A 20,435-nucleotide genomic window follows, 5' to 3' on the forward strand; every position below is an offset into this window, starting at 1 on the left:
AACCACAACAACCACTACTCCAACGACAACAACCACTACTCCAACGACAACCACTACACCGACCACAACAACCACTACCCAAACTACAACAACCACTACCCCAACCACAACAACCACTACCCCAACCACAACAACCACTACCCCAACCACAACAACCACTACCCCAACCACAACAACCACTACTCCAACGACAACAACCACTACCCCAACCACAACAACCACTACCCCAACTACAACAACCACTACTCCAATGACAACAACGACTACTCCAACTACAACAACCACTACTCCAATTACAACCACTACACCGACCACAACAACCACTACCCCAACTACAACAACCACTACCCCAACTACAACAACCACTACTCCAATGACAACAACGACTACTCCAACTACAACATCCACTACTCCAATTACAACCACTACACCGACCACAACAACCACTACCCCAACTACAACAACCACTACCCCAACCACAACAACCACTACTCCAACGGCAACAACCACTACCCCAACCACAACATCCACTACCCCAACCACAACAACCACTACCCCAAAGACAACAACCACTACCCCAACAACAACAACCACTACCCCAACGACAACAACCACTACCCCAACTACAACAACCACTACCCCAACTACAACAACCACTACTCCACTGACAACAACGACTACTCCAACTACAACATCCACTACTCCAATTACAACCACTACACCGACCACAACAACCACTACCCCAACTACAACAACCACTAGCCCAACCACAACAACCACTACTCCAACGGCAACAACCACTACCCCAACCACAACATCCACTACCCCAACCACAACAACCACTACCCCAAAGACAACAACCACTACCCCAACAACAACAACCACTACCCCAACGACAACAACCACTACCCCAACCACAACAACCACTACCCCAACCACAACAACCACTACCCCAACCACAACAACCACTACTTCAACTACAACAACCACTCCCCCAACAACAACAACCACTACCCCAACCACAACAACAACTACCCCAACTACAACAACCACTACTCCAACGACAACAACCACTACCCCAACGACAACAACCACTACTTCAACTACAACAACCACTCCCCCAACAACAACAACCACTACCCCAACCACAACAACCACTACCCAAACTACAACAACCACTACTCCAACCACAACAACCACTACCCCAACCACAACAACCACTACCCCAACTACAACAACCACTACCCCAACCACAACAACCACTACCCCAACCACAACAACAACTACCCCAACTACAACAACCACTACTCCAACGACAACCACTACACCGACCACAACAACCACTACCCAAACTACAACAACCACTGTTCCGACTACAACAACCACTACCCCAACCACAACAACCACTACTCCAACGACAACAACCACTACCCCAACCACAACAACCACTACCCCAACGACAACAACCACTACCCCAACAACAACAACCACTACCCCAACCACAACAACCAATACCCCAACCACAACAACCACTACTCCAACTACAACAACCACTACCCCACCAACTACAACAACCACTACCCCAACCACAACAACCACTACCCCAACCACAACAACCACTACCCCAACCACAACAACCACTACTTCAACTACAACAACCACTCCCCCAACAACAACAACCACTACCCCAACCACAACAACCACTACCCCAACCACAACAACCACTACTTCAACTACAACAACCACTACCCCAACCACAACAACCACTACCCCAACCACAACAACCACTACCCCAACCACAACAACCACTACTCCAATGACAACAACCACTACCCCAACCACAACAACCACTACCCCAACCACAACAACCACTACTCCCACAACAACAACCACTACTCCAACGACAACCACTACACCGACCACAACAACCACTACCCCACCAACTACAACAACCACTACCCCAACCACAACAACCACTACCCCAACCACAACAACCACTACTCCAACTACAACAACCACTACCCCACCAACTACAACAACCACTACCCCAACCACAACAACCACTACCCCAACCACAACAACCACTACCCCAACCACAACAACCACTACTTCAACTACAACAACCACTCCCCCAACAACAACAACCACTACCCCAACCACAACAACCACTACCCCAACCACAACAACCACTACTTCAACTACAACAACCACTACCCCAACCACAACAACCACTACCCCAACCACAACAACCACTACCCCAACCACAACAACCACTACTCCAATGACAACAACCACTACCCCAACCACAACAACCACTACCCCAACCACAACAACCACTACTCCCACAACAACAACCACTACTCCAACGACAACCACTACACCGACCACAACAACCACTACCCAAACTACAACAACCACTGTTCCGACTACAACAACCACTACCCCAACCACAACAACCACTACCCCAACCACAACAACCACTACTCCAACGACAACAACCACTACCCCAACCACAACAACCACTACCCCAACTACAACAACCACTACTCCAATGACAACAACGACTACTCCAACTACAACATCCACTACTCCAATTACAACCACTACACCGACCACAACAACCACTGCCCCAACTACAACAACCACTACCCCAACCACAACAACCACAACTCCAATGGCAACAACCACTACCACAACCACAACAACCACTACCCCAACCACAACAACCACTACCCCAACCACAACAACCACTACTCCAACGGCAACAACCACTACCCCAACCACAACAACCACTACCCCAACCACAACAACCACTACTCCAACGGCAACAACCACTACCCCAACCACAACAACCACTACCCCAACTACAACAACCACTACTCCAATGACAACAACGACTACTCCAACTACAACATCCACTACTCCAATTACAACCACTACACCGACCACAACAACCACTACCCCAACTACAACAACCACTACCCCAACCACAACAACCACTACTCCAACGGCAACAACCACTACCCCAACCACAACAACCACTACCCCAACCACAACAACCACTGCCCCAACTACAACAACCACTACCCCAACCACAACAACCACAACTCCAATGGCAACAACCACTACCACAACCACAACAACCACTACCCCAACCACAACAACCACTACCCCAACCACAACAACCACTACTCCAACGGCAACAACCACTACCCCAACCACAACAACCACTACCCCAACTACAACAACCACTACTCCAATGACAACAACGACTACTCCAACTACAACATCCACTACTCCAATTACAACCACTACACCGACCACAACAACCACTACCCCAACTACAACAACCACTACCCCAACCACAACAACCACTACTCCAACGGCAACAACCACTACCCCAACCACAACAACCACTACCCCAACCACAACAACCACTACCCCAAAGACAACAACCACCACCCCAACCACAACAACCACTACCCCAACCACAACAACCACTACCCCAACCACAACAACCACTACCCCAACGACAACAACGACAACAACCACTACCCCAACGACAACAACCACTACTTCAACTACAACAACCACTCCCCCAACAACAACAACCACTACCCCAACAACAACAACAACTACCCCAACTACAACAACCACTACTCCAACGACAACAACCACTACCCCAACCACAACAACCACTACCCCAACTACAACAACCACTACTCCAACCACAACAACCATTACCCCAACCACAACAACCACTACCCCAACTACAACAACCACTACCCCAACCACAACAACAACTACCCCAACTACAACAACCACTACACCAACCACAACAACCACTACCCAAACTACAACAACCACTGTTCCAACTACAACAACCACTACCCCAACCACAACAACCACTACCCCAACCACAACAACAACTACCCCAACTACAACAACCACTACTCCAATGACAACAACCACTACTCCAACTACAACAACCACTACTCCAACTACAACATCCACTACTACAATTACAACCACGACACCGACCACAACAACCACTACCCCTACTACAACAACCACTACCCCACCAACAACAACAACCAGTATTCCAATGACAACAACCACTACCCCAACCACAACAACCACTACTCCAACGACAACAACCACTACCCCAACCACAACAACCACTACCCCAACTACAACAACCACTACTCCAACCACAACAACCACTACCCCAACCACAACAACCACTACCCCAACTACAACAACCACTACCCCAACCACAACAACAACTACCCCAACTACAACAACCACTACTCCAACGACAACCACTACACCAACCACAACAACCACTACCCAAACTACAACAACCACTGTTCCAACTACAACAACCACTACCCCAACCACAACAACCACTACCCCAACCACAACAACAACTACCCCAACTACAACAACCACTACTCCAATGACAACAACCACTACTCCAACTACAACAACCACTACTCCAACTACAACATCCACTACTACAATTACAACCACGACACCGACCACAACAACCACTACCCCTACTACAACAACCACTACCCCACCAACAACAACAACCAGTACTCCAATGACAACAACCACTACCCCAAACACAACAACCACAACCCCAACCACAACAACCACTACCCCAACTACAACAACCACTACTCCAACAACAACAACCACTACTCCAATGACAACAACCACTACTCCAACTACAACAACCACTACTCCAACTACAACATCCACTACTACAATTACAACCACGAAACTGACATCAACAACCACTACCCCAACTACAACAACCACTACCCCAACAACAACAACAACCAGTACTCCAATAACAACAACCACAACCCCAACCACAACAACCAAAACAACCACTACCCCAACTACAACGACAACAACCACTACCCCACCAACAACAAAAACCACTACCCCAACCACAACAACCACTGCTCCAACTACAACAACAACCAGTACTCCAACTACAACAACCACTACCCCACCAACAACAACAACCACTACCCCAACCACTACTCCAACTACAACAACCACTACACCACCAACAACAACAACCAGTACTCCAACGACAACAACCACTACTTCAACTACAACATCCACTACTCCAACAACAACCGCTACCCCAACTACAACAACCACAACAACAACTACCCCAACTACAACAACCACTACCCCAACTACAACAACCACTACTCCAACGACAACCACTACACCGACCACAACAACCACTACCCCAACCACAACAACCACAACAACCACTACCCCAACCACAACAACCACTACCCCAACCACAACAACCACTACCCCAAACAGAACAACCACTACTCCAACTACAACAACCACTACTCCAACTACAACATCCACTACTCCAATTACAACCACGACACCGACCACAACAACCACTATTCCAACGACAACAACCACTGTTCCGACTACAACAATCACTACCCCAACCACAACAACCACTACCCCAACCACAACAACCACTATTCCAAAAACAACAACCACTACTCCAACTACAACATCCACTACTCCAATTACAACCACGACACCGACCACAACAACCACTACCCCAACCACAACAACCACTACTCCAACGACAACAACCACTACCCCACCAACAACAACAACCAGTACTCCAACAACAACAACCACTACCCCAACAACAACAACCACTCACCCAACAACAACAACCACTACCCCAACCACAACAACCACTACCCCAACTACAACAACCACTACCCCAACCATAACAACCACTCCCCCAACAACAACAACCACTACCCCAACCACAACAACCACTACCCCAACTACAATAGCCACTACCCCAACCACAACAACCACTCCCCCAACAACAACAACCACTACCCCAAACATAACAACAACTACCCCACCAACAACAACCACTACTCCAACGACAACAACCACTACCCCAACTACAACAACCACTACCCCAACGACAACAACCACTACCCCAACGACAACAACCACTACCCCACCAACAACAACAACCAGTACCCCAACGACAACAACCACTACCCCAACGACAACAACCACTCCCCCAATTACAACAACCACTACCCCAACGACAACAACCACTACCCCAACTACAACAACCAGTACTCCAATGACAACAACCACTACTCCAACGACAACCACTACACAGACCACAACAATCACCGTTCCGACTACAACAACCACTACTCCAATGACAACAACCACTACCCCACCAACAACAACAACCAGTACTCCAACCACAACAACCACTACCCCAACCACAACAACAACTACCCCAACTACAACAACCACTACTCCAACGACAACCACTACACAGACCACAACAACCACCGTTCCGACTACAACAACCACTACTCCAATGACAACAACCACTACCCCACCAACGACAACAACCAGGACTCCAACGACACCAACCACTACTCCAACTACAACATCCACTACTCCAATTACAACACCGACCACAACAACCACTACCCCAACCACAACAACCACTACCCCAACCACAACAAGCACTATCCCAACAACAACAACCACTAGCCCACCAACAACAACAACCAATTCCCCAACTACGACAACCACTAACCCGACTACAACAACCACTACCCCAACTACAATAGCCGCTGTTCAAACTACAATAACCACTACCCCAACTACAACAACCACTACTCCAACGACAACTACAACAACCCCTACCTCAACTACAACAACCACTACCCCAACAACAACATCCTCTACTCCAACAACATCAACTACCCCAACAACAACAACCACTACTCCAACGACCACTCCCCCAACAACAACTACCACGACCCCAACGACAACTCCCCCAACTACAACAACCACTCCCCCAACAACCACTACCCCGACGACAACAACCACCAACCCAATGACGACAACCACTACTCCATCTACAACAACCACTACCCCAACAACAACTACCACAACCCCATCGACAACTACAACTACCCCAACTACAACAACTACACCAATAACAACTACAACTACCCCAACTACAATCATCACTACCCCACCTATGACATCTGCTCCGCCAACTGCTGCTGCTACAACTTCAACCACTGCCAGTGATGCCTGTTGTGTCAGAATGGGAATGCTACATCTGCTGATTGGACTCCTTATTTTCGTCCTATTTTAGAGCTCAGAACAAAAATGGAAGTTCATTAAATTTTTTTGGAAGGACTCAGAGAGAACCTTTACAAGTCTGCTCTTTGGTTTACTTGCTGCCATCTTTGATTGATAGTTACACAGATTATGAAATGAATACTTAGGCAAAATGGGGCAGTGACTGGGTGAAGTTGAAGTGAGCTAAGTCGGCACCATTGATATAGACACTCACTCAACTTAACTTAATTCAATTTATTAGCCTTAATTTAATTGGAATATAAATATTTTTACTGGATTGTACCCGCTGGGAATTTCCTTCAAAATCTGTTTGTATTGGTCCTCACATTAACTATTTCACATTTTTTGCTTTATTTCATACTTCAAGTGGACCTTGAGTTATCTAGAGAGGTTCTTCTGCATTTTTCCACAATTTTAAATTATTTTACTCTCATATATTATCAATACAATGTGCAAGAACAGTACAGGTGCAAGATTATAATCCAATCAAATGAAATACCCTTGTTTCTTTTACCGCTCTTAATTTATTTATTTATTGCTTTTTTTTTTCAGACTTTATCTTTGGTCAAAATGTAGGAAAATACTTGTTGTGGTTACTCTTTTGTATATGACACAAATTGTGCTTTCACATTTGATGAAGGCCACAAAAGATGGAAATGATGATAAATGTGTGTTATTACACAAAAGAAGAAAAATATTAACTGCTTTACATATTGTAATCATTCATTAAAACTACTGGAAAAATCAAGGTTATTTCTGCTGTCAATCTTCTTTCTGATAATTTCATATTGGGATCATCTTCATCAAATACCAAAGGTTAAGTTTTCCCAGCTGCTTTAGTGGAGAAACCATTTCTATTCTACATGTGGACATAAATACAGTATTTGCATAAAAGTTATGGAGAATGTTTAATGGTTTTGACAAAGCAGCAGGATGTGTCATATGCTTTTTCCTTTACATCTGGAGCAGGAGTTACACCCAAACACGGCTCAGACAACAACTTGCAGTATAGCACAGTTTACTAATAATTGTCCAACAATAATAATTGGTATTGGTACAGGAAGTCTTCTGGTATGGAATGGCTGAATTTTGGCCTGACAGCAGGGGAAGCCCAGTGGCTCTGCAAGAAACTGGCAGACAGGATAAAGGATTTCAAGTTTCTAATGCTGGTAACTACGACTGTGGAATCTGTATAATCTGGTGATGAGTGGCGTTAAGTTTTTACACTGCAGCAGTTCATGAGAGGTGATGAGCTGCAGGTGAGCCAGGGACCTGCAGAGGGAAACCACACCCACGCCCAGACCTGCAGCAATCACACTCACACACACTAGGCATGCCACACATGCATTGTTCATTCATTCACACACACCCTCACACACAGAGAGAAGAACGGAGGCCAGGGATTGGACCATGACACTTTTCTCTTATTGTGTAAAATAAATGTTATTCAATTTGTAAAAACAACAATGTCAAAATGTTGAACATTGAAGAATTTGGTATTGACGACGTTAGCTATGATAAAACTGGAGATTAAGTCTTAAAAGTGGAAATGGTTTTAATTTATTACAAAAGACTCATGTACATGAACATAGTGCTTCAGAACTTTCTGCAGTGTTTGGAAACAATGTCTGTGACTGTGCACCAGCTGAGTCCCTCGTTCGGTTTGCTCTGTAAACAGAACAGGTGGCTTCTTCGATCATTTTGCTGGTGGGATGGTAATGCCGGTGGTCTATGATGGCGGAAATATAAACATAAGCTTTTCCGATCTTATAGCCATAAATACTTACGAGAAATCCGACCCGATCGCAGACATTGAGAATAGTTTATAGAAAAAGCCCATTTTTGTCCCTGGCTGTGTCATTTGCTGTTGTTGGTCAAAGAAGCAACCATTTTAAAATGGGACCATTTCATATCCGGTTGAAAACTCCTTGTAGTAACCGTAAAGCTCAGCATGGTCTGAGCCTCCAGTTATATTACAGAACTACTAACTCTCTATGCTTCGAACCGTTATCTAAGTTCTTCCACACAACACTTTCTAGTGGTTCCTAAATCAAGGCTTGTAACTAAGGGTGAGTGGACTTCTGCCACCAGGACCTAATGACTAAGATTCCTTACCTGAGGAGATTAGCCAGCAATTCAAGAGTTTTTAAAATAATTGGTTAAAAACGCTTGTTAATGCCTGATTTTTAAATTCAACAGATGATTGTTATCTTTCTTATTTAGATAAGTGCTATAGTAACAAAGTTTCTTATTTATTAACCTGTCATGTCAGACATCTTTGACATGTGCAGCTTTCAGCTGACGGCAGACCTCATCTACTCCTCCTCCACTGCTGGATCCACAACATCTACTAGTGTCCAAACCTCTTTACATTAACTTATGGAAATATCACAATTAGTTAATGTTCTTTGGGGTCGGTCATACAGCTGCAGAGAGGCTACAACAGGAAACGATTCATTAAGGTGTGGATGGTGAGGGCTACTTTATCACCAGTAACAGATTTTAGTTTTTTGTCTACTTTTACATACCTCATAACAAATTCAATTTGACTTGATTTGTAATATTCTTTCATCAACAGTAACTTTAAAAACATGTTTTCTGTTTGTGACACACTAAATTGATGATAACATTGTCTGGTGCATTACTAAATATTCAGCGACACTTAATACTAAATCTTTTTGATAAAGCTTATATCAGTCAACACAGCTCAGTCCATGCTGAATGACACGCTTCACATCCACCTGATGCAGTAACTTAAAAATACCACAGTGGGGCAGGAGTTGACAAGGAACCATTTGCTTCTGAGGAACCTTTTTTGACCAAATCATTTGCAAGGGTTCTTTGTAAGACTAAGCCTTTCATTAAGAACCACTTTTATTTAAAGAACCCTTTCAGAAGAACACAGAGTTTTAAGGAAACTTCCGAAGAAACAATTTAAGAAAATTCTGAAGAAGATTATGGTGAATGAGGCCCATCAAATCAATTATACTCTCCAAAATATTTTGCTGAACATCTTGCATTTTGTCTCTAAAGGCAGACAAGTGTAGATCTCAAGAAATGTTAATGCCACCTCAATAATGGTCAAAACTATAAACCAGCACAAATAATAAAAATGATAATCATCAACATAAACCACCATGTTCTGAACTGACACATAACCAAACAGTATATTAAAACATAAATCACCAAACCTGCAAAACTACTGAGTGTAACATGCCTAATGTATGATGAGAAAGGTGGGCCATCACTTATGTCTGTCCAGATGTTGCTGCCTCTGCATCCCTAGCTGGTAGCAGAGAACGATAATGCAAAGTATTTACTTTTCATACTTTTTGTTGGCAAAGTATTTTAAAGCTCCAGTGCTTTATCAACAGTAAGTAGACATTCTGAGCAGAAGGGGAAAAAACTATGGATTTAGTTCTGTTCATATCGTATTCATGCTGCATTTTTACAGTGTAGTCCTTCTGTAGAAAACGCATGCTGCATTCTATAACCTATCATGAAGAGGTCTGCACAAGCTGCTGCTACATGCATACACCATATCTAGCTTGGCGTTGAGTTCCATTATTTTGGGGGTTCTACATGTTCCCTGCTCATCCTAGCATGCTGCTCGGCTAATCCAGGGAACATCCAAGGAATGGAGCAACCAATGCCAAGTATAACTGTATTTCCATTTATTCAATAAATGGTTAAACCGACTGAACTGAAGTTATCCTCTGACTGTTTTCATTCTGTCACATTGTTCTGACACAACTGGTAAATGTGCTGTCAAGGTGTGATCTCCTGTGTTGAAAGGGCACATGCAAGAATTTAGGGATGAATGTAATGACGCACTTTAATTGGCTTTGTTACAATCGCACTGAATGCACAGACTGGTTTAGAAAGAAAATCATCTTGAACATATTTGTGAATCTTGCATAAGGATCATAATAAAACAGGTGTGGCAGCTTCTCAAAAGCATTTAATTATATTTATCAACCTGTCCCTGAAGTATTTATTTCTACATTCATACTTGTTTTATCTCTTTGTGGTTGTGTCCTATTTGCTTCACTTTAAAGTATTTTGTGTGTTTTGTGTATCTTTAAGCTATTCTGCGGATCAATTCTTGCTAGTTTTTTGTCTCTGTGTTGTCATTTGATTGACTTTGCAAGAAGAAATATTAACACTCACTTGACACAGAGGTTCTGGACCAGGGTCCCCCATCACTCTTTCCATCCATGCTGTCTGTAAATCTAGTGTTTTCTTATTTTAACACAATCTCAGTGTCTTCACAGCGGCAACTAGTCTGCTGTCAACCTGTGCAGGAAAGGAGATGAAATAATATTTCAGACACTATCTGAAACATGAAGCAGTACAGTTTTAACACAACACCACAAACCTTTATTTGAAGTTTCGTTTAAGTAGTTTCTAATGTTAAGTCAGCAGCAGCTGAGGTTGTTGCAGGTGATTGTTAATCCTGCTGTAACACTAGTTCCACAAGAGTGAATATAGAGACGATGGGTAAAATCACGGTGCATCTATGGGCAGCACTTTTTCTATGAGGGAAAATTCAGGGTTTAGTATCTCGCCCAAGGACACTTCGGCAAGCAGACGGGGAACACTTCCACTTCAGCTTCCAAAAGTGATAATTAAATATTTCCCATTGTTTACGCTGTTTGGGCGTCCTCACACAGAAACAGTTCCCACCCATGGAAACATGTCACATCATTTATTACCTGAAGAAGAACATACTTTTGACTTCTAAAGGCCTGAGATATAAATAGAGAGGCTGTGGCATCAACTCAACAACAGCAGGTGTGGTAATGCTGCTAAAGAACATCAACAATACAGCACAACACACTGTAGAGAACAATGTGTTTATTTATCTGAGCAGTTTCATGATTTTCAGGTCAACAGCAAAAAAAACTAAATAGAATCTGAGTCTGAACTAATTCCCAGCAGCCATCTTGACATGGAGTCACATTGAGTCTCTGCAGAACAAGAGCTTTACCAATTGAAATGTCTGTTTGACTGTTTCATGTCACGATGTCTCCAGGTCTATTATCCTGGAAAACATCACAACCAAAGTTACACTGATGTAAAAATGAGTCTACAAGAGAACAAACATGTTAATGCACATTCAACAGAACAGAGCACTGAAATATAAACTGCGGACTCACCCTCACATCAACCTTTCATGTAAACTCGTGTTAGAATGAGCCGACGGACCGAGGTGTAAAGTCAAGCTAACGTTTACTGTCTGGATAGCAACTGACTGCACAACTGTTGATAGCTTTAGCGCTTTAGCACCTGAGCTAACTGATAATAAGCTGAAGTTAGCTCAACATTTGAAGCATAGAAACACAACTGAATGAAAAGCTGTTCATCAGGAGCAGGTTTTTGTCGTATATTGGGGCAGCGATGATGTGAAGATGATGAAGGAATCTCCGATGACACCGTCTTAACTGTATAAAATGTTTATTACAAAAAAGTTCAGCATCAATACAAGCAATGCAATCTGCATACGGAGAGATCCGGGGTCAATGTGCATCTCTTCTGCCTGGAGAGAGATTCGGAGCCAATGTGAATATCTTCTCAGGGGGCAACTTCATCTCCTCGTTTATATAGGAGTGTTGTTTTCATTAATTTAAAGAAAACACATCTGGTTTCCATCCAGCTCTTCTCGGTTGTCCAGTGACAGGAAGAGAGAAGGCACTAGCTCAAATTTAGTGTACCCCTTAGAACTGTGACCTAATGCTCTACCATACGTTCAGGCTTTCTCCAAATTCCTCAGGACCTGTGGACCTCAAACCTAAAGATAAATTTCTTTTATGGGGAGGACTACACATAGCATTTCAGACACCACATTTTAAAACTGAGAGAAAATGTCTGCTGTCAGTTTAAATGTTACTGTTAGCTGCTAGCTAGAGAAGCATCCTCCTGCAGACGCTAATCCCACAACCACCGGATTGACCCAAGCAGAGAAGTGAACTCTACCAGGGCTGCTAACATTTATATTTATATATACATATATATATATATATATATATATATATATATATATATATATATACATATATATGTATATGTATATGGCCTTTCCTTCTTTAAAAGGTTTGTGGATATGGATTATTTATCAATATGAACATTTATGAAATGAATATAAATTAAGATAAAACTTGATCCACACCCTGGGGAAATGCAGTTGCTATAGCAGCAGGCAGCTCAGAATGAGGTAGACAAGAGAATACATGTAAATATATATATTTTTTATTTTATGCTGATTCTGTGTGGTTTTGAAAGGAAAAATAAACATAAAGAGTTTAATTTGGACACAAAGCCACAGAAATATGAGTGGAGATACAGACTGACATATATCAGTATTACATGTACACTTACAATAGTACACCTCCTGAATACATGCACTAGTTGATACATGCTGTCTCTACTCCATCCTCGGGCTGATACCCATTTTAATTGTTTATCCACCCTGTCTTTAAAATGTTTTGTTTCAGTATGGACTGAATAAAATAAAAAATTATTAGTAGGATAATACACACAATATCAAACTTAACCCCCACATTGAGGAGAAGGACAGTATGTTAGAGAAAATGAATATGTCAAACAAAAGTCTGGGAACCCCTGGTCAAATTTTTGTTACTGTGAATTGTAAAGTGAGCAGGATATCAAGTTTGTCAAATATCATTGTTTGTACAATGTTTAGAGTGAAAAGAGAGAGAGCACTGTGCAAAGGTTCACACATTCTTATTGAGAGTTGAGAACTGAGGCAATGCTGAACATTACACAGAAATAGGTTCCAGTTCGCAAAATGTGACATAAAGTTAGTTATCAAGAATATTTCTGGGGTCATTTTACTTACAAGCTAATACATAAACATGTCCAACAGCTTTGATATTTTAGTACATGGTTGAATGTTAACATTAGCTAATGGTAGATAATTTAATGAAATTGTTGCATTTAACATTCCTTCTTAGCTGCACCTTCAGTTGTCTGGTTAGCTGGTTTAATTCAAAATGTAATTCTTATTATTTTTGTTAATGTATCTTATTGTTTTATGATTATTTTATTTTCATTTCATGTCTAGTTGTGTGGTGAGTTTTAGTCTGAGTCTACTTTCTGCTTAGTTTTGTGGTCACAACATTCACAGTAGCTCATGTTTTGTGCAGCACATTGTGCTTCCACCTGGAATGAAATGTGTTGTATCAATGAGGCTTTGCTTGTTTGCTGTGATTGAAGTAAAAATAGAAAGAGGCGGTGGCTTCAATTCAGCAGTAGGCGTGGCAATTTACCAGAGAATACAGGACTGTGAATACCAACCCCGATGACTGTGAATACAATTCTTTATTCATTTGATGATTAGACTTGAAAATCCAGATTGACATTGCAACCCTGGCACGGAAAAATAAGATTATACACTGATCAAAAAAGTTTTTTATTAAAATGAAGATTAATATAAGAGCAAGTGCCAAGGGAGGGGAGGGGGGGCTGCTGTTCTGTTAATTCATTAGCATCCGACTTCAAGACTTTTATTGTCATGTGCAAAACAATTCCACACAACATTCAAATCAAATCAAATCAAATTATATTTGTATAGCCCAAATTCACAAAACACATTTTGCCTCAGAGGGCTTTACAATCTGTACAGGTAGTGACACCCTCTGTCCTTAGACCCTCGGTTCGAGTGAGGAAAAACTTGCCCACAAAAAACCCCTTTTAACAGGAAAAAGAAGGTAGGTCTATGTTTTATTGTTCTTGTTGCACAATCCTAAACAGGTAAACACTGACGAAGTTGAACTGGGTGTGTTTAGTTGTGTTGATGTGTTTTCCTATGTGACAAAAGAGAGACTGACAATTTGAATGATCACTCTGTAAAAATAGAAACACGCCCAATCCCTGAGATATTCAGACATGTATCAGTCATAAACGTGTTCAACACCTGTAGAGTATATAAAGTGCCTCTGTGCTGATGAGAGGTCGTATAAGGAATCTGCTCAACTTACCTGTTCATCATGATGAAGCTGCTTCTTTCTCTGACTCTCATCTGGGTGCTCTCCAGCACAGGTAACTAATTATCTCTACAATACTGATTCAGCAGCTACAACAGAACCTCTTTTAAATCTACTTTGAAATATTTGAACATTAATATATTCACCAGCTGTTTGTTCCACTTAAAAGAAGTCATTTAATATCCTTGAAAATATAAGGAGGCTTTATTGATCCTCAGAGGAGAAATTCATAAGCTACAGTACAGCAGTACAAGAAACAGACTGAACAGGTAGGAGACAGATCAAATAATTTAGAGTCATGTATGTAGTGTCTATTGTTATTGAAGTTACAACCCATATGTCTGAAACTCCTTTTGAACAACAGTAAGAAGATCTTTGAGCCTTTATCAACCACAGTTTAGATGAGATCATCATGTCACTGACGAGTTTTCTCCACATTGCAGGTGAAGCACTTGTGTGTGAAACTTGCACAAATGCTGACTGTTCAAACACAACATCAATTCCATGTCCCACGATGTGTATCACAGCTTCCATTCAAGGTAAACTTTCTACAAGTCATCTGTTACTTTCCAGTGAAATACATGTACTGCAAAGTGACGTGTGCTTTCCATCACCATTAACAAACTGCACTTTGACTCTGCAGCCGTTTCATTTGGGATTCCTGGACAACAAATCTACAAGGCCTGTGCACCCCCCCCCCTGTGTCTATCACCAGGCCCTCAGACATTTTCAGCTAACTTGGGTGTTGAAAGTGCACTAGCAAGTGCTACATGCTGCATCACAGACAACTGCAACTCTGTCACTCTGTCTTGTAAGTAGATGTAGATGAATATCTAATGAATCTGCAGCCTTCTTCTGACATGTTCTATTTTTAATCCATAACACGTCCATCTTCTCTCTTCCTCTAATCAATAGAATCATGTTTTGTCTGTTTCAGACCCTACAGTTCCAGCACCTAACAGTCTACTGTGTCACTTTTGTGACCCCATGACCTCTGATTGCAGCAATTCATTACCATGTAAGGGAACAGAGGATCGCTGCTTTCAAGCCAGTGGTAAGTCTTCTTCTTATATACTGCATTTAAACAAAGATTACTTCAAACCTATTCTACTACCTTTGAGTATCTTTAACATATTCATACTAAAGACTGAAGATACATTTACTCATGTACTAAACGTTTAAAGCACTTTTAATTAAATCTGTATCATCTGTGTTATTCTGTATTTATGATCCAGAACATTAGAGAATAAAAACAGACTTTTTACTGCCTCATGTCTTTTTATGAAACGTTTACTTTCTCATCATTTTAAGATCATCATAATGTTTTAGATTTAAAGAGCACACAGGAGATAAAGTAGTTAACATTACTTCCATCTTGACCAGTTGACCAAACTATTGATTATTTCTCACTTCATCTGTTTGTTATTTTACATCCTGGAACTCAACTTGATTATAAAACTCTCTAATTCTTAATTTACTAAGAAAGTGAAAAGCAGAAAATTATAACATTTGACAAGTTGAAAGAATTTTTGCTCAGTTTGAGAGTTTCTTTGATTCCAAAACAATTTAAATGAACAATTGAAAACTTTAATTCTTACTTTTGATGATCATTGAACTAAGAAATGGTTCCAGCTTTGAAAACATGAGATAAATGCTGCGTAACAACAAACACTGAGCTAAATCGATCACTGAGTAAGATTTAGTGCAACATTCTGACTGACGTGAACGTGTGTTTAAATTGTGGACTTGCTTCTTTCACTGAGACAATAACTTAACATCAGACTGAAACACAGTGTGTTGCTGCCCTGTGCTGGTTGAATGTTTCAGACCTGTCTCACCTCTGAAAACACCCAGTATAGTTGAAGGGTGTGGTTGGACTTGATCACAAATATTCTCTGTTGAACATGTGAGAAGATAAAACTGTGAAATCAGTGATGTCACTAGGTCCTGAAGTACACTTGTACATGTCAGTACTAAGGTGTGATGTTAAACTACTGCACGACTGTAACTATGGCAGCAACTGATGTTAAACTACTGTCATCAAAATACATTTCCTCATGAATTCAAGTTACTCTTAAAGTGAAGAATTCTCTCTGAAGTTATTCAACTAACAAACCTACAATTGTGATTTCATCTTTAGTGACAAATGGGGTCATCACTTCTCCAGCCTTTGGATGTGCATCTTCAAATCTGTGTGCAGCTGCTTCCATCCTGGGGGAGCTGCCTTTCATGCAGAATGTTGGTTCCATTGCCAGTGGACCAGCCTGTTGTGAGACTAGTTTGTGTAACACTATCACAACTACAACTACTACTACCCCAACTACAACTAGTGCCCCAACAACAACTAGCGCCCCAACTACAACAACCACTGCCCCAACGACAACAACCACTACCCCAACCACAACAACCACTACTCCAACGACAACAACCACTACCCCAGCTACAACAACCACTACTCCAACGACAACAACCACTACCCCACCAACAACAACAACCACTACCCCAACCACAACAACCACTACCCCAACCACAACAACCACTACCCCAACCACAACAACCACTACTCCAACCACAACAACCACTACCCCACCAACAACAACAACCACTACCCCAACCACAACAACCACTACCCCAACTACAACAACCACTACTCCAACGACAACAACCACTACCCCACCAACAACAACAACAACCACTACCCCAACCACAACAACCACTACCCCAACTACAACAACCACTACTCCAACGACAACAACCACTACCCCACCAACAACAATAACCACTACTCCAACGACAACAACCACTACCCCAACTACAACAACAACTACTCCAACGACAACAACCACTACTTCAACTACAACAACCACTACTCCAACTACAACAACCACTACTCCAACTATAACATCCACTACTCCAACCACAACTACCACGACCCCAACCACAACAACCACTAACCCAACCACAACAACCACCATTCCAACGACAACAACCACTACCCCACCAACAACAACAACCAGTACTCCAACGACAACAACCACTACCCCACCAACAACAACAACCACGACACCGACCACAACAACCACTACCCCAACTACAACAACCACTACCCCAACCACAACTACCACTACCCCAACCACAACAACCACTACCCCAACCACAACAACCACCATTCCAACGACAACAACCACTACCCCACCAACAACAACAACCAGTACTCCAACGACAACAACCACTACCCCACCAACAACAACAACCACTACCCCAACCACAACAACCACTACCCCAACTACAACAACCACTATTCCAACAACAACAACCAGTACTCCAACGACAACAACCACTATTCCAACGACAACAACCACTATTCCAACAACAACAACCAGTACTCCAACGACAACAACCACTATTCCAACGACAACAACCACTACCCCACCAACAACAACAACCAGTACTCCAACGACAACAACCACTACCCCAACAACAACAACCACTACCCCAACCACAACAACCACTACCCCAACTACAACAACAACTACTCCAACGACAACAACCACTACCCCACCAACAACAACAACCACTACCCCAACTACAACAAAAACTACTCCAACCACAACAACCACTACCCCACCAACAACAACAACCACTACCCCAACTACAACAACCACTACTCCAACCACAACAACCACTACCCCAACTACAACAACCACTACTCCAACGACAACAACCACTACCCCACCAACAACAACAACCACTACCCCAACTACAACAAAAACTACTCCAACCACAACAACCACTACCCCACCAACAACAACCACTACTTCAACTACAACAACCACTACTCCAACTACAACAACCACTACTCCAACTACAACATCCACTACTCCAATTACAACCACGACACCGACCACAACAACCACTACCCCAACTACAACAACCACTACCCATACTACAACAACCACTACTCCAACGACAACAACCACTACCCCACCAACAACAACAACAACCACTACCCCAACCACAACAACCACTACTCCAACCACAACAACCACTACTCCAACCACAACAACCACTACCCCACCAACAACAACAACCACTACCCCAACCACAACAGCCACTACCCCAACTACAACAACCACTACTCCAACGACAACAACCACTACCCCACCAACAACAACAACAACCACTACCCCACCAACAACAATAACCAGTACTCCAACGACAACAACCACTACCCCACCAACAACAACAATCACTACCCAAACTACAACAACCACTACCCCAACTACAACAACAACTACTCCAACGACAACAACCACTACTTCAACTACAACAGCCACTACTCCAACTACAACAACCACTACTCCAACTATAACATCCACTACTCCAACCACAACTACCACGACCCCAACCACAACAACCACTAACCCAACCACAACAACCACCATTCCAACGACAACAACCACTACCCCACCAACAACAACAACCAGTACTCCAACGACAACAACCACTACCCCACCAACAACAACAACCACGACACCGACCACAACAACCACTACCCCAACTACAACAACCACTACCCCAACCACAACTACCACTACCCCAACCACAACAACCACTACCCCAACCACAACAACCACCATTCCAACGACAACAACCACTACCCCACCAACAACAACAACCAGTACTCCAACGACAACAACCACTACCCCACCAACAACAACAACCACTACCCCAACCACAACAACCACTACCCCAACTACAACAACCACTATTCCAACAACAACAACCAGTACTCCAACGACAACAACCACTATTCCAACGACAACAACCACTATTCCAACAACAACAACCAGTACTCCAACGACAACAACCACTATTCCAACGACAACAACCACTACCCCACCAACAACAACAACCAGTACTCCAACGACAACAACCACTACCCCAACAACAACAACCACTACCCCAACCACAACAACCACTACCCCAACTACAACAACAACTACTCCAACGACAACAACCACTACCCCACCAACAACAACAACCACTACCCCAACTACAACAAAAACTACTCCAACCACAACAACCACTACCCCACCAACAACAACAACCACTACCCCAACTACAACAACCACTACTCCAACCACAACAACCACTACCCCAACTACAACAACCACTACTCCAACGACAACAACCACTACCCCACCAACAACAACAACCACTACCCCA

The 20,435-nt window shown here is 42.6% G+C and overlaps 1 protein-coding gene and 1 long non-coding RNA gene across 3 annotated transcripts in view; one reads left to right on the forward strand and one right to left on the reverse strand.

Annotated features, from left to right (window-relative positions):
- LOC138407287 (uncharacterized) overlaps nt 1–20,435 on the reverse strand; it is a 121,121-nt gene that overhangs the window by 80,276 nt on the left and 20,410 nt on the right. For both annotated transcript variants that reach the window (XR_011240732.1, XR_011240731.1), the window contains exon 3: nt 11,371–11,496. This is a non-coding gene — a long non-coding RNA (uncharacterized lncRNA). The remainder of the gene's footprint in view (nt 1–11,370; nt 11,497–20,435) is intronic.
- LOC138407222 (probable serine/threonine-protein kinase clkA) lies at nt 15,721–19,456 on the forward strand (the record flags this gene model as incomplete). The annotated part of the gene is made up of 4 exons (XM_069522270.1): nt 15,721–15,745; nt 16,211–16,260; nt 17,555–17,773; nt 18,167–19,456. Coding segments are annotated over exons 1-4 (1,584 nt in total), but the record flags the coding sequence as incomplete, so codon positions are not given.

This window comes from Paralichthys olivaceus, chromosome 3, assembly GCF_024713975.1.
Source record: "Paralichthys olivaceus isolate ysfri-2021 chromosome 3, ASM2471397v2, whole genome shotgun sequence".
In the NCBI taxonomy this organism is placed as follows: Eukaryota; Metazoa; Chordata; class Actinopteri; order Pleuronectiformes; family Paralichthyidae; genus Paralichthys; species Paralichthys olivaceus.